This window comes from Plectropomus leopardus, chromosome 17 (assembly GCF_008729295.1).
Source record: "Plectropomus leopardus isolate mb chromosome 17, YSFRI_Pleo_2.0, whole genome shotgun sequence".
NCBI classification, from domain to species: Eukaryota; Metazoa; Chordata; class Actinopteri; order Perciformes; family Serranidae; genus Plectropomus; species Plectropomus leopardus.
This window is the reverse complement of record NC_056479.1, coordinates 13709931-13727083: the sequence shown is the minus strand read 5'-3', so window position 1 is coordinate 13727083 and position 17153 is coordinate 13709931. Positions and strand designations below refer to the sequence as shown.

Sequence of the window (17153 nt, the reverse complement as noted above, 5' to 3'; positions counted from 1 at the left end):
AGTTCCGCAACCGCTGGAAGTTACCGCTGTTGCCTAGCAACACAAAACTTTTTCCTTAGAAGTAGGTACTTTGTGTTAGTTAGCTCTGCATGTTATGCGCAGGGCAGCTGCGTAGTATCATGTACTTTTATCGGTGTGTTTCCAGTGAAATAATAGTCAGTTAACCACAGCAGACTACTGTATATTGTGTGTCTCTCTTGACTTACAGAGGTCTCGGTATCCTCCAGCTGCTTCATCCAGCTGAGGAAACTGGTACCCCTCATGGCCGGAGAAGGCAGGTCAAATCTCCGTGCCAGGTTTAAAAGGGTCCTTGTCTCTGCGCCACATCTTCGTAATGTAGTTTTGCACAGTTCTGAAGCACCATGCTGGGGTTAGCCAGCTAGCTATACTGAAGCAGCTAAGCTAAAAACAACAGCATGGCTAACGGCTCCACACAGCCACAGACAGGTCCTCACGGCGTGTTGAAGAATACTGCTGCGACCAATGTAACTGAGTGTCCCAGCTTCGCCTAAAATGGACAACTACTAAAACAATAAACGGGATGGAAGACGATGTGGCAGCTCCAACGACAACAGCTGTCCTTTTACTTTGCTAAACCAGAACTCCCACACCTGCACGAGCCCCCCCAGAGAGAGGAAGTTCCCTCCACAACTTTTCCTACCATAGGGACACTCCAGAGGGACACTCTAGAGGGACACTCCAGAGGGACACTTCAGAGGGACAAACATTGGGCCTCCAGAGCAGTCTGTGACACAAGGCTACAGTAATGTTAATGCTACAGACGGTTAATGAAGGCCGAATTAACTATTTAAAACAGCTGTACAGCGGAGTGATACACGAACAGTTAAAAGTCCCAGGGCAAGGATACACCTGGAAAACAGGCATGCTCAGTGTTTTTTTAAGGGGTTTCAACCCAAGGCCCATACTTCCACCAGTATCAACCTCATGTTTTATACCTGCAGCTGAAAATAAGACAATATTCAGGGGGCTATCTGTATGTATAATAGTTTAGATTTTTAGGATTATTTTTTGTGGATAGGATATTAAAATTTGTCCTGATTTTGGTGAGCAGGTGCTGCGATTTCCTAAAGTAGCCTTTAGCCATTACTAAAGGTGAGCATGTCTTTATATGTCAGTATGTGCAATAGCCTCATTGGCAGTTAAAATGGAAGTCAAGGTCTGAATTTACCTACGAAAAACAAACAGGGTTACCAGAATTATTTTTCACTGCCAGGCTGCTGCTCCTACTCCAGGCCAGTAGGTGGCGGTCATGTGGCTGTAAACCAGCTCACCAGCTGCCAACACGAACAAGGAGAAGACGAAGAAGAAATAGAAGTAAAACGATTCTGCTGTTTAGTAGCTTAGCCCAAATGTGCCTCCGAAATTGTGACAAATGTGAGGTTTACTAAATTCCGGACACACTATCTAATTTGACTGCCACTACCTGCAACCCATGGCGGACGTTCAGTTTCTGTTGGACATGGACATCTCCGCCAAAAAGGACTGTTGCTGTTTCTGCTGCTCTTGTTGTTATTGTAGCTAGCGCCAGCGTTAGCTAATTTAGCTCACACTGCTGTCTTCGCTCTCAGCACAACCGAGGGTGATTCATTGCTGCGGGGCAGTGAACCGCAAAAGCAAGGTAACTCTGGAGTAACTAAGCGACTCCAACAGTTGACATTAGCGATGCTAATGTTATTGACCCATTAGCTAATTGGCATTAGCCAATATTTTAGGCAAGGTTGTAGTGCACGGCATGCTAACGTTATTTGACAAACATCAAAGTTACAGTTGCATGCTTTAAAGGAGGACACCTCAGTGAAAATGATATTACTAGCTAAGGTCAGCTAACACACTTGAAGCTGCCAGCAACTATTGCTGTGTGCAAGTTTTAACATGGAGCAGCAGATAGCAGCCAGTGAGATGGCTGCTTATCACACATTTGTCTGAGTTGTGACGCCTGTGAAAGAGAAATCATGTCTTGCAAAGCCGCAACCAAGGACAAGAAGCCGAGCTTCAGCAAAAAGCTGTTCAGGCGAGGCTCTGTGCGCTCTGTGGGCAGTTTTATGAGCAGAGTCCTGAGGACACTCACAGCGTTATCCCACTTTGGCTCTGAAGTGCAAACAGAAGATGACAAAGATGATGGAGGATTTTCCACGTTTAAATCTGGGAGTAAAGCTGTGCCCATGGAAGACGGGGACCTCGCTGGGTTTCTGTCTGGAGAGAGAGTTCCTGGAGTGTCAGGTCTTAAAAACCACGGGAATACCTGCTTCATGAATGCAATTCTGCAGTGTCTCAGCAACACTGAACTCTTTGCTGAGTACCTCGTTTTGGAGCACTACAAAGGCGAGGACCTGGATGAGGACAAACCAAAGACAAATGGCGTACTTCTGCAGAAGAAGGGTCCTCTGGCCAAAGGAGAAGTTACAGAGCAGCTGTCAGGACTTGTGCGGGCTTTATGGACGTTTGAGTACACTCCACAGCATAGCAGGGATTTTAAGGTAAATTCATTGTCAATATGTATCCTACTTGTGCAGTCTGTGGGAACAAAATTACCTTGCCAAGCATGTTGAAAATGCCAGTACTGACTCAAATCACTGCTACATAAAGCTGTCTAGTAATAACAATGTTTAAAAGTAAAATAAAATTTAAAAAAAAACATATATATATATGGCACATGGAGTTTAAAAATTGTACACTAACATAAGTACAGTACTATTGCTTCAGTACTATTATCACAATACTGAAGTCACAATACAATTTTTATTGAGGTTTTTTAAACGGCAGATTATGCCCACAAAAAAACATTGTGAGCATTTATTTTAAGTAATAAGAAGTTTGTTTAATACATAGTAAATAAAAAAAATCAATATTTGGTCTTTGTGTCTATGATATTTCTAGACATAAAAATATTGCAACACCCCCACCCCCACTTTTTTATCAGTTAATGAAACTTCATGGCCAACACAATTAAGTTCACTGAAGGATAAACGGTGTTGAGATTTTGACCTTGCATGCATCGTAACCTTTGGACCATCATGCTGTTGGTTGCAGAATGCTGTGTCAAAAAATGCCACCCAGTTCAAAGGGAACGCTCAGCACGATGCTCAGGAGTTTCTGCTGTGGCTGCTGGACAGAGTACACGAGGACCTCAACACAACCAACCCCAACAGCAGACCTGCTATAAAGGTGTGTTCAGACGGCTCGTTGTGGTTGGTGTTTTTTATGAAAGAGCAATGGTTGCATGTGACAAGTTTCACTTTTTTTTTTTTTTGCTCAGCCACATATAGTCCTTGCAGGGTTGTTTTGCTACATTGCATTATAACATGCAGTTGTTTAATTGATTTTGGTCACTCAGTGCATCTTCCACTTAGGTTGCATTAACAGTCCTGCTAAAGCTGGGCTTGCCTGATCTTGTTCCCGTTTGATTCCCATGAACTAGTTACTAACACCAGCAGCCTGTGTGGCTTTCACAATAGCTCATGAACCCTGATAAACTTGTATTATTTACGACTTATTAATTAATCTGTTGAATAAAACCAGTTTGTGTTCATTCAGCCACCTATTGAAGAAGACGACCAGAGTTTAGAGGGGCCCTCTCCTCCCCTCTCTGCTGGGTCATTTGTACAAGAACTGTTCCAGGCTCAGTACAGGTAGACTTTTATGTCCAGTTAGTCTTCCATGTTTTTCCTAGTATGGCCAAATGATCTTTTCACTTTATGTAAGAACTTTTTTTTCTCCACAGGTCATCTCTTACTTGCCCACATTGTCAAAAGCAAAGCAATACATTTGATCCCTTCCTCTGCATCTCCTTACCAATCCCACTGCCACACACACGGTGAGTTACTTTCTTGAGCTGTGCTACAGCAGGAAGCGTGATCAGTTACTGGTGCTGGCAGGTTTTTACATGTTCATGATTAGTTATTACTGATTGACAAGATTCATACATAAGTAACTTGTGCATAACTAAAGTAAATGTTTCCAGGTACAAAACATCCTTTTAAAGAGTTTACAAAAATGTTGTTCTGCCTGTTTTTCTACCATGTATGCAAGCACAATGTTTTTAAGTTCTTCGAAAAGGGATGATGACACTGTTTCACTGAACTGTGTGTGTGTTGACAAGTTTACGAGAGATGTGTTGTTACAGAAGAAGGAATGTAACCTGGTGTGTTTGGGGCGTGTGGGGGGGGTTGAGGGTGTAGGCGAATTAGCAAACAGGTGAGAGGGGAGTCTGGAGTTTCAGACAAAACAGTGTGTTCCTTCATACTGGAAAAATACATGTCATTTAGTGTAAAGAGGGGGAAATAATCGAACATATTTTCACTTTATAATAATTGTAAACCAAGGGCTGAGAAACCCTGCACGCGTAGTGTGTTAAAGTATAGCATAATGTGTATTTGTTTTAACTGTTTATTTGTTTTGCCAGGCCCTTGTATGTGACAGTGGTCTATCAGGGGAAGTACTCTCACTGCATGAGGATCGGAGTCGCTGTTCCTCTCAACAGCACTGTCTACCGCCTCAGAGATGCTGTGTCACGTGAGACCAAGATCCCAATGGACCAGGTGCTATTCCTGTCTCTTATCAGCTCAGGGTCTGACACAGTCAGACTATGTTACAGTCACACAATGTTAGCTAAAGCCAGGCCTGCGTCTGAACAGTAATGTTTCATAAACTCAGGTCTTTTATGAAGTGGCTTCAATACACAGAGAAGGATATTTTTAACACAGTTGTCCTTCAGGCTGCAGCAACTGAGTGTTAACATTAGCTTTTTTAATCAGATTTTGCAAAAAAAAAAAAATCTGCCATAATGTCAGATTGGCTTTTTTTTAAAAAAACAATGCTGACATAATGCTGCTCTAGTGTAGTTAGAAGCAAAAGAGGTATAATGTTTAACACAACAGCATCAGTTACTACCTCTGCTGCCATCTTAACAGGGGAACCACATTATTCCCCCCATTCTGTGATCGTATATTTTATACAAAATGGGAAAGAAGAATAACATCACAACATTCCCACCTTGATCAGGTTGTAATAAAAGAGGCTATTGATTAAGTTGGCAGAATAACAATGTCACAAGAGTAAATGTAAAGGAGGCCTAAAGTGATATCGTAATGACTTATTTTTACAATAACGGTATAAAACATTTAAAGAAACGTATTAGCAGTAGTGATAGAAATTTTAAAATGTGCTCTTTTCTTCTCTTTCAGTTCGTTTTGACTGAGATGTACTATGACGGTTTCCATCGTTCATTTTGTGATGATGACGATGATCTTGACATCATTCAAGAGAGCGATTCCATATTTGCCTTTGAGACACCAGAGACCTTCAAACTGGAAAACATACGCACAAAAAGAGGTAAACCACGCTTTGTGTTTTTTTTATAAATACTCCACGTTTTTTTGCTGTAAGTGAAAAGAGGGGAATTTATAGAATACTTGTTTGTATCTTTCACAGGTAGTCTTCTGGCAAACCTTAATCATAACAACTTGAAGTACGGGACAGAAATCAGCAGGACTCCGTCTTTCATGCAGGGGGCCCTGACTCCTTTAACTGCATCACCCAATAAAAACCTGGGACCAGAAAAAATGATCCTTCTGGTGTGTAACAGGGCTTGCACCGGCCACCAAGGAAAGAGGTACCATAATCACAACATTCTGTGTTCTGTGATGTTAACTTAATGGACAAATTAATAGCTAACAAAAATACACATTATTTCTTTTCTTGTTTAGGTTTGGACTACCTTTTGTACTGTACATGGAGCGCACTGTGACCTGGGATGCTCTACAGAAAGAGATCCTGGAGAAAATGCGTCATCTTTTGAGACCAGGGGTCTACATTCAGGTAGGAAGAATAACAAGCAGTTTGTCTGTAAAGTAAATAAGTTTATGCGGCACACAGCAAGCCGGTTCAAATATTGGACAGACAGATGGTTAAAAAATGTGTTTGAGCCTCCAGAGTAAGGGAAATTAGATTAGTGACGTTTTTGTGGAATTATTAATTGGCAGCCCGTTTGTTTTTCTGATAACACCTTGTCAAAAAGCTGGATGTACTTGTCTCACAGCGGTACTGATGGTGCTGTCTCTGTATAGGTTGGACCTTTCAGTCTTCGGGTGGTCGGCGTTGTTGGTATCACCTACCTCCTTCCTCAAGATGAACGACCACTGTGTCACCCAACTGTGGAAAGGTCAGTTCTGCCTTTCATGCAACATATGTTTGCTGCTTAATTAGGACAGACTCTTATAACCAACTATGTATGTTGCAGTTAAAATGGAATGATATGTTAATTTGTGATTTTTTAAGTCTTGCAATCACACAGATGCGCCTGTTTTAAATGCAGCATGTATCTGTGCAAACAGTATGTGGTTATATAAATCTCAGCCTACTGACATAATAGGTCCTCTCACAGCCATTCATGTTGAAAAGCTGGATAAACTAGTCAATAAGATTTAAATTAAGCTAGGTGAATCAAATGTTTGGAAGAGATTTTCCATGTTTCCATTTTTATCTTCACCTCTTCGAAACAAGCACTGCATGTAGCCTACATAATGCACACAAAGGTAAAGACACATGATCTAAGGTAATGCCGTGACGTTAAATTTACATCTGTCTTGTTAATGTTTTATTTGCACACATGCCCCATTAGTTCTCCTCCTCTCATAGGCCTGCAGAGGTGACATGCCCAAACATGATTTTGACTGTTTGTTAAAATGCCAGTTTAGCACGTTTGGCTTTTTACCTACATTATTTTGCAACAACAAAACAAGTCACACATTATTGCTCAATAGAAGTGCATGAATCAAAGTTGTTCGGGCATTACTGGGATTGATCAGAAGGTTCTGTCATGACAACTAGATTTTCTTCTGAATATTGTCTGTTTTGCACATAGTTTTATAACTGCAGAAACATGTTTCACCTTTTAACTTATGTCTGCTTTTTGAGATGATTAAATGATTTGAGTTACAATATTGAATTGAACTACCATCTACAGACATTTCCTTCACACTGACCACATTTTTTAAAATAGCATGTTATCGCACAGGGATTATGTGGCATACAGCTTCGCCCAGAAAAAGCTTTTCACACCAGCCTACAGCGACATGAATAAAACCAATGTGTAAATTTCACCTGCTGACGTATTTGATTTGATTCACTATTTTTGTTTCCACCATAGAGCATACAAGTCCTGTGGACAAGGAGGGCCACCACATGTGAAGATTGTGGTAGAGTGGGACAAAGAGACCAAGGACTAGTGAGTGAAACAGATTAATATTTGCTAGACTTCTGTGGTCTGTTGATTTTTATCTACAGCGTGTTTATTCTGCACAGAATGGAAAGGAGCCAGGTTTTGACATTTGTTTGCTGTAATTGTCATTGGAAACAATATGTTGGATTTCACAAAGCTAGATTGCATACTTCAGACGACATTAAACCATGGTGTTTATATAAAGAAGAATGGGTTAAACCATTCACTTTAATAATCAACCTTGTAGACATGACCTCAAATGAGAAATTCACTGTAATTTTATTATTTTAACATAATGGGGGCTTTTTTACAGGACTTGAATGTTGGTGCGTTTGGTATTCATCATATTATTTGCTATTTTTGTGCAAAATAAACCTGCTTAATCTTTTTACAAATGTGCTTAATTTGAAACAGATGTGGTTTTAAACCACAAGTAAACACAAGAGTCTGAAGGTCCGCCGACACAATCAACAACACATCTGCTCTTATTTCCTTACTTAAGCTATATACTGTGTGTGGTTAACACACACAGACACATATACACACCCTTTGCTGGTCAAATAGAAGTCACATCCTATTTAGAAGTCATATGTAGTTCATCAGCTTCCCAGGTTTTAGTAACAGTCTTTGAGAAACATGGAAAATTCTTGCAAGACGTTGAATGATTACTCTCAAACCTGTCCTTAATATTTGTGTAGGTGTTGTTTGTGAAGCTGTTCCAAGTTTTTTTCAATACTGCTGCACCCCTGGGCAAGATCCAATAGTTACTTACAAATTACAATAGGAGTATTTTATGCCAAATATTACATCAAAGAAAAACTGGATTACTGTGATGAGTTGAAGGATTACAACAACTGTGTGAATAATATTAAAATAAAAACATTTTGGAAGCAGTTTGACCAAAATCTCAAGGAACATCTCATGATCCCTACATGACTGTGCTGTTGAGTAAATGAACTTTGCTTCGTGTTCCCACAGTTTGTTTGGACACACTGAGGAGGAGTACATTCCTGACGCTGAGAGTGTGTATCTGCACAGGGAACAGCATCATCAGCCGCAGGCCTGCACCCTCGCTCAGTGCTTTCAGCTTTACACTAAGGAGGAGCAGGTAACATACTGTACATAGCTGGTGCACCTATACACACACAAATCTACCATTACACAGTCAGTTACTGCAAAGTCAGTAGTTTGACATTAGAAAATAAATAAGACTTGCCTTGGAACGACAGCGGTAAGTATATTTTGAAGTATAACCTCACGTTTGTCTCCTCCACACTGGTCTATCATTCCTCTGCTAAAGTACAAAAAGGCTTTCACTCTGTGGTTTTTTTTTGTATTTGACTCCTAATGCTATGTTTGGAATAAACTGAGCACGGGCCTACATACACATTGTGGTTTGACTTGCCTGCGATTGCTCTGCAGGAGAATAGGGAGAAAAACTCTGGGCCTTATCCTGTGTGAGGCCTGTTTTATAAGCAGTGTGGTTGGAGCTTGTCCTTGATGGTTGCTGCCTGGGCTGTGTGTGTTTCAGCTGGCCCCAGACGACGCCTGGCGCTGTCCCCACTGCAAGCAGCTGCAGCAGGGCCGCATTAAGCTCAGCCTGTGGACGCTGCCGGATGTACTCATACTGCATCTCAAGAGGTTCAGACAGGTATTTCAGCTCAACCATACTAAGAAAATATGGAACTATATCTACTTTCTGAGTATCAAGAGAAAGAATCACTCTTGTTTTTTTTGCATCAAGTTGATGCTTTTCTTTTTGTTTGTTTTGGACTTGATGTTGGAATTCTGAGCATTCAGATTTTAAAAATAAGGTACGTAGGATAACGGATGGGTGTGAATGTCAAAACTTCTTATTAGCATTGACTAAAATATGTTTTTAGCACTGATTATCCAAAAAAAATCTGGCATCAAATACCTAGCCAAATTTGTAGTTTTGTTTATTTTTTTCTTTGGTCAGATAGTTCTAACTGTCTTATTTATTTTCTCAAAGTTATTGTATGGACGCTCGTGTTTACACAACAATTACAATTTAAGATCTATGGCTTCATTTATTTATATTTCTTTTTCTCAAGGCACTGTAAGGTTTAGAAAAAAATATTTCTTATTGATTCTGGAACTCGGATATCATGGCGGCAACAATATTGAAACAACAAACAATCAGCCGCCCTTTTTTGGGGTGTTTCTTAAGATATTTCATGGTATTTTCTGAAGCACGCATTCTTTGAATGTTTGACTAAATCAATCTTGAATTTACTAAAAGAACTAGCTAGTGTTCCAAACAACTAATAAAGCTGTTAAAAATCCTTAGTAATAGATGTAACCACTGTGTATTTTTCATGAAACAAATAAACTGAAACTCTACGGATAACGTATCACTCTACCACAAATGCTATAAGCTGCGACTGATAGTTTGGACGGACTCGTTCTTCAAATGCTGATCTGTTTATCTTGGCCTCTGTTTCAGGAGGGGGACCGGAGGGTGAAAATGCAGAACATGGTGAGGTTTCCACTGATGGGCATGGACATGGCACCTCATGTGGTGAAGAGAAGCCAGAGTAGCTGGAGTTTACCTTCACATTGGTCGCCATGGAGACGCCCATATGGCCTGGGAAGAAACCCTGATGACTACCTGTATGACCTATATGCTGTGTGTAACCACCATGGGAACATGCACGGAGGCCACTACACCGGTAAAAACAACCGTTCCAGTTCAAAGAGTTATATGTGAGAATTGTCATGATATAGAATTAGACTGTACGGTTACGTGCTCGTCATCCGTTTTGATCCATTCCCTTTGCACTCACAGCGTACTGTAAGAACTCCATTGATGGTCAGTGGTACTGCTTTGACGACAGTGAGGTTTCACCAGTAGCTGACGATGACGTGTGTCAGCAGACGGCCTACATTCTGTTCTACCAGCGGAGGACAGTTATTCCCTCCTGGTCAGCCAACAGCTCTGTTGCCGGTCAGTATTCATTTCCTACTGTCTTTAATTTATCTGCTGTATTTACATTTCAAGTCATATTGTACTAAAGTCAAAATAAAGTGTAGTTTTATTGCAATATTTGCATGAGCCACAGTTCCACTGAGACAGAAGGTTTGGGGTGTTGTTGAATACTGGAGGGGATGTGAAACACGACCAATGCAATCATTTTAATTAAACAGTGTTTCCACTTAGCATTTTTGGTATAGTACCCTTAGGACCTGTGCATAACCCGTATAGACCTGCCCTTAAACTCTATTGTTTAGAGTCTCTGATGCAGTTGACAGGATATAAAGAATAGCGTGTTGGTGTATTGAGTCCTTGACAAGCAAGAGTGAAGATCCTGTCTATCTGATCAGTCGGATAGGTACATTAGCAGAGCCATGAAGGAAAAATGGAACGGAATAGAGCGGCTCTGTTAATAACTCTTCTTATGTGTATTGAACTGAACTGAACAGGACCGCTTGGTGAATAGCCTTACCCTGGTTTTTCAGCATTTTGATTATAATGTGCATGTTCCAAGGTCAGGTCAGACCTATTTGGGAAATTGCCATTTTAATTGAGGAAAATTAGTAGGTAGCATGTCTCACTTTGGCTCTGAATCTTTGAGAGAAACTAGAGGGTTTTTTTTTTGGTGTTTCACGCAGGTTCTACCAGTTCATCCCTGTGTGACCACTGGGTCAACCGGTTACCTGGCAGTAGGCCTGCTAGCTTGGCTTCTGGAGCCTCATCCAGACGCACCTCTCTGGCATCACTGGCCGAGTCAGTAGAGTTTCCAGGAGAACGCAGTGAAGATGATGGTAAGATAAACCTTGTGCTTCTTTTTTTAATTTATTTGATTTTGAATCAATCCATTTTACATTTTTCCTGTCCTCCAACACAGCATCTCCTGTCATAGTCACAGTTCTAACAAAAGCAGAGTTGGCTTTTCATTTTAATCCCTATAGAAGCAAAACATGTTAGAATAAGGCCATTGGAAAGTACATCCACCCACAAGATATGACACTAAACTCTTTAAAGTTTAGACCAAAACCAATATAAAACAGAACACATGTGGAAAACCATCAGTTGCAAACCAAAATGACAAATGAAAATGGCTTCAAAGGGACAGCTTTGTATTCCACCTTTCAAAATGAGCAACACAAACCTTCATGCAACACGCATTGACAATATTTCCATTGGAATCAAAAGATACCACAAAAGTTTCCCAGAGCTCTTTACAGTCAGGAACTCTCCCACCTGAACTCACAAACAGCAACTTCAAAATTACATCATTTTTTTTTTTTTGAAGAGGGAGTATGTTGCAGGAATGAGGCAGAACGTGACACGACATGTGTCACATCTGACTGGAACGAGCACAAAAACATGCTTGACAGAGCTCTGTTCTGTGGGAAACCGCACATACTGGGTAAATCCAAATTGAGACAGATGTTGGCTTGGGCTGCTGTTTGTGGTTAATATAAATGTAGGTTATGTTTAACCCTCCAGAATACAGGGTCAGCATAGTTCCCAAAAATGTTGGCCAGGCAAACTGGTATTTAACTACCACTTTCACAGATCTCATGGATAATGCTTCCCCATTATGTAATGTTTTATAACCAGTTTTAACCAGTTTTTTATTACTTGTTTGAGTGCCTGCGCATTTTTTGTTGCATTGATACTTATCATAATACAGGGGATTGTTTCATTATTTATAGTCATTATTTACTAATTTATTACATTTATTTACACACTTAACTTAAGCTTTTCATAAATTCCAAAATGTAGTTGGTAAATGTACTTTTTTGGCTTTTGTAGTCTATGAAAGTACATGAACACACTAGCACTATACAGCTGTTGTTTTTGATTAATTCAAGGCCTCCATCAGCACTTTAATGGCCTGATCAGACGTGTGTTCTGCAACCTGCAACATGCAAATTCATCCGATTGGACAATGACAAAATATGCAAAAGACGTTGGGCTTCTCTGCTTTGAGTTTACATTTTTCAGCTTGAGGTGTTCAGGGTGCCCCTGCAAAAACATGAGGTGCTGGACAATGCAAAAGCAGCGAGCCAAAAGCTTCATTCTCCTTGAAAACAATTATAAAAAAGCTGCTTAAAGGTGCCTGAGGGCCTGAGTCTAGTTTTGTGTCTTTAATGAAAAATGCATTTCTTTCTAAAATATTTCCTTGTTTTCTAGGAGGATTCTCTGTCCGCCCTTTTGTGAGGAGCATTCAGCGTCAGAGCTTGTCCTCCAGGTCGTCCATCGCTAGCCCATTAGCCTTCAGCGACAGTGGGATAAAGCCTTCTTGGTCTCTCTCTGCGAAGCTGCACATGAGATCCAACTCACCCTCACGTTTCTCCCTTGACTCCCGATGCTCTCCTCCTCTAGAGAGGATAGGAGAGGCCTGTGATGACAAAGTTTCCACGTCCTGTTTTGGCAGCTACAGTAGACATGAACGCTACTTTGGCAGCAGGACTCCCCTTTCTATGATGGAGGGCAACTACAGTGACCAGGACAACAACAAAAGGTTCGTAGACATGATGTACTGCAGGGCTCCCACTCCAGTGGAAAAGAAGAGCACCAAAAATGAGGCAACTGAAAATAACAACCAGATCACAGCTATAGACCAAAACATTTTACCTGCTCAAGCTACTCCCTCCAAAGAACAGAAGCGTAAGAGCAGTATTGGAGGATTCACTTCAAAGGCAGATAGCACAGGCTCCACAAAAAGTTCAGGCAAAGCAGAGCAAGAGAAAACCTCCAAAAAACGCTTGTGCTCAACCCATAAGACCTCCTCGGTTGAGACGTCTTCCGGTACACCTGTGAAAGGCAAAAAAGTGAGCAATACTAAAGAAAAGAATGCAGCTGCCAAGAAAAGCACCTCTACACCCTGTGGAACTCCCTCCAAAACAAAGGAGGCAGCTAAACCTCTAGATGCAACGCCACAAAGGAAGCCATTTGTGGTCTCCACACCTCAGTCCTCAGCTTCTCCCTCGCCAACTGCAAAGAAGAATTCCAGCATCACTGACAAAAACAACACAAGTGGACGGAAAAGGCTGGTAGAAAGGAGCTACAGCAGAGATTCTATGCACACTAGTCCCCTGGTAGACAGTCTCCGAGGCAGCTTGGCAGCCCGCTCTTCGCTGTCCAAAAGTGGGGACAGCACCCGGCCTGAGAGGAGATCTGTTAGGAGCTCCAGCAGCAGCTCTTCTGTCACTAGCCTGCGCTCGCCCAGCGTATCCGCCAGAGACCTGCAGCGCGGCAGCAAATCTGAGGAAAAAGGGTTGTCTTTCTTCAAGAGTGCCCTCCGACAAAGGGAAAGCCGCCGGTCGGCTGATTTAGGAAAAAGCACCTTGCTTGCAAAAAAGGCCTCAGAGAGGACATGCAAGCAGAATGGACAAACCAAGGACATCAGTGGTGATACTGGAAAGAATGGAGACGCTGTGTCTTCACAGACGTCCACAGAGACTCATGGAGGGGAGACCGAAACAAAGGAGTCTTCCAAGCCCCCCAGTTCTCTCAGTCGCACTCTATTAAACGTTGGCAAGTCCAAGTCTTCCACTTCTGAAGTAAGTCTCAAGTCTCCCTCTAACGGGAAGAAGCCTCTTGAACGGATGGCATCTTCCCGAAAGCTGTCATCAAGCATGCAATCTCCTGCACGTACAACAAAGAGGCCTCAATGATATATCCATAGTAGTTACAGTGAACTTACATAATGCAGCTATTTTCTTTGTGCCTAAGTTTCAGTGAGTGCCAGATGTGTTTGAAAAGAGACACATTTTTGGATGTTACGGTTTTTGTACACCGGTATCAGATATATACGCTGGCGTTGAATTACAAATATTGGCAGCCAGCTTGGATAATTTTAGCTGTTCTGGATAAAAGTAAAGTACTGTACACCATCTGCATATTTGGGTGCCAAAAAGTTGCTTGGCATGCCGCCAGTTTGAGTTTTTAAAGCTGTGCGTAATATTCCCAATTACACCTTTTGAGCATTAGTTATAGTTTTGATGGGTGTGAGACAATCGCTTGACACGTTAGATGTTTTCTGGCACGGTGTGTACGTGAGCGTGCCATATGCATTCAGCTGTACACCTGTTTGATTGTGTGTACAGGAGGCTTATATGACAGCTGACAGAATTCCCTGTTGGAATGTTGGAAATCCAATTATCTGTCCCTCAGACAAGAGGCTTGTGATATCTCTGAGACGCTGCAAACAGTAAGTTCAGTTTGCTTGCAAAACATCCTGCCGGCGAAACCATTTAAAATGCAGCAGCTTATACATTAAAAGAAATTAATGGGATAAGAAGCTTTTTCACCTTAAATGCACCAACAGTGCATAATTTGTCTTGTAGAATAACAGTCTTCATCATTATTCAGATGGAATTAAGCTGGTTTAAACCTCACTGCTGCTCTCTAAGCATTTAAAACCCAACATCAGTGAGAACAGAACCGTAATATCAAAAAATGATCTCTGGACAAACCCAAAACTGGTTTGATGCTCACACACATGCACACACATACAGAAGAGTTTCATTCCGAAATAATAGTGGCTAAGCGCCTGCAGTAGTTCTCATTGTTTTAAGCCGATCAAATTGACCATTGATGAGCAAAACCTGCTTTTCTTATCGCCAAACACCTCATTAATTGGTTAATAGGGTTACTTTGTGTAAAGCTCATGAGGAAATGTCATTGGTAGACTTTATGTGCTGATAATTTAATTTTTCATGTCTTGAGAGTGTTTAAGATTCAAAGCTGAAAAGACAAATAAGAGACGTCCAGATCACGAACATGAGAAGAATAGAAATGCAGAGGTGACAGCAGGACCTGGACCAAAACCGAAAATTATTTGAGGTGAGAAAGAAATCGGTACACACATTGAGACAAGTTTTCCAATATTTAAAATCTTTATTTTTGTTTAATACTAGTACTTTTTCAATAGAAATGTATTTTATCAAATGCTTATTGAAGCTTTTTTTTCTCAAAGGGATAGTGTGTTTTGGAATGAAACCCTTTAAAAATCAAAGTATATGAATCCATATATATGTATATATATATATATGTGTCCGTACAGATATTGACAAAATATAGAATATTATCCATTTTTTTTTCCTTTCCATGAGCAAGATGAAAATGATCTTAAGCGCCTTTCAATACTGTACATGGAAACAAATAATTGCCTTTGGCAACATAGTAGTCTACTACTGTATGCATCACTGAGTAGGAATGTTGTATTGTTCGCACTTTGTGTAGATAAAGTAGTTTTCTTTTTCCCAGAACAGTCATATATATATATGCACACACACACACACACACACACTAACTTAGCAATGTAATTATCTCATTTTTAAATATGTTGTCATGATTTCCACACATAACCTAAAGTGGTTTCAGGCCTTAGATTTGTAATGGTGAAAGGGTACATTCATCTCAATGTTTTAGGGGTCGTTTTAGGAAATCACCCCCTTCCAACACCTGGTGCTGTAACAGACCGATGCTCCTCTGGCACTGATATTTCTTAAAATGAGCATATTTTCAAATGCTGATGTTCAGAACTGTGACCACACACTTCAGTGAGCCAGAAAACTGTTGGCAGCAATTCTCATAACCTGTGGTACCTCATTGGAGAAGACAATGCCATTTCTTTCTTCATATGGCTGAAAAATTGATAATGAGCCATTTAATTTATCGCAGAATTCCATTTATATTGACTTTGATTTGCTCAAATATGTAGGCTTTCGCAACTATCAGGCAATGCTTGGTATATTTGTTTTGCAGTAAAATGACGAAAGCAAAGGCAGAGGTAGGATGTTGTCAATGCAGCGGTCATGATGATGATTTGATCAATCTGCATTATCATTGTAGAAGTACCTGACCTGTAATCGCAATATTCATACATTAGATACCAGCATGGTGTATGTTTTTATTGAATGAATGTGGAGATGCCATTAACATCCAACCTTTAGTATGTTGTTTTACTTAAAACATTAATATAATACTTTACATAGAGATCTACAGTATTTCTCTCAACTGTTTCCCTGTAGCATCTACCAGGTTTACATTGGTTCTCAGATGGTTTCAGAGGAAATACCATGCAATTTAAAATAGCATGTACCTTATTTAAATGGCCTGTACATGGTTTGAGCAAATTAGCAGCCTTAATGTGCCTGGCATTGAATTTCTGACATTGCAACACAGCTGTGTCATCTTTTTGTGGTGACATGAAAAAGTTGGATAGTGGGTTGAAGTGTACTCAAAATAACCAGAGATATTATTTGTATTATTTGTCTCAGAGATTCACAACAAGCTCTTTATCAGTCCACTTTTGAAAGGTAAAATGACTATACCGTGAGATTTTTTAACTCAAATACATTAATAACAAATACAAAGTGGGCAATAGCAAAAGAAAACATATGGCAAACTTAATAATGGGGATGCACCGATTGTGGAATTCTGAGGCCGTGCAGATGTTAAAAATAACAATTTGGCTGATAGCTGATACCTGTGTTTATTTGTTTTTTGTTGTTATTTACTTCTCTTTTGTGCCATGGCAACAAAAAATATATATATTGAAATAATGGCACCATTTAAAAGTCATTTTATTAAAGGTAGTTTCATGAGTTTGTATAACCAATTCAATAGTAAGTTATACGAACTTATGAAACTACCTTTAACAAAAACTTAACATAAATAAACAAAAGCAGATTCAAAAGCATTTATACTATATATAATATATATCTTAATTTGCTCTCTAATATTTATTTGGATTTTTAAATCCCTACTTCTTAATGTATTTGTTTGCTCATACCGGTAGCTGTGTAAGTTGAGCAGCAGTCAAACGTACTCTCCCAAAACCTTGTGGAACCTTTTCAATGTCCAACCATCAGAAACAAAATGCAGTGGCTACTGTGTTCAAACTGTCACTGGCCATCAAAATAACATACT

At 40.3% G+C, this 17153-nt stretch overlaps 1 protein-coding gene across 1 annotated transcript; it reads left to right on the top strand.

Annotated features, from left to right (window-relative positions):
- The first annotated feature begins 1347 nt into the window (after nt 1-1347).
- Nucleotides 1348-16742, top strand: usp31 (ubiquitin specific peptidase 31). The gene is made up of 16 exons (XM_042505379.1): nt 1348-2498; nt 3052-3186; nt 3556-3650; nt 3743-3835; nt 4424-4559; nt 5205-5352; nt 5452-5632; nt 5727-5838; nt 6087-6181; nt 7169-7246; nt 8219-8348; nt 8772-8891; nt 9708-9933; nt 10050-10208; nt 10874-11026; nt 12405-16742. The coding sequence occupies exons 1-16, from the start codon at nt 1974-1976 to the stop codon at nt 13889-13891; spliced, it is 3873 nt and encodes a 1290-aa protein (XP_042361313.1). The 5' UTR covers nt 1348-1973; the 3' UTR covers nt 13892-16742.
- The last annotated feature ends 411 nt before the right edge of the window (nt 16743-17153 follow it).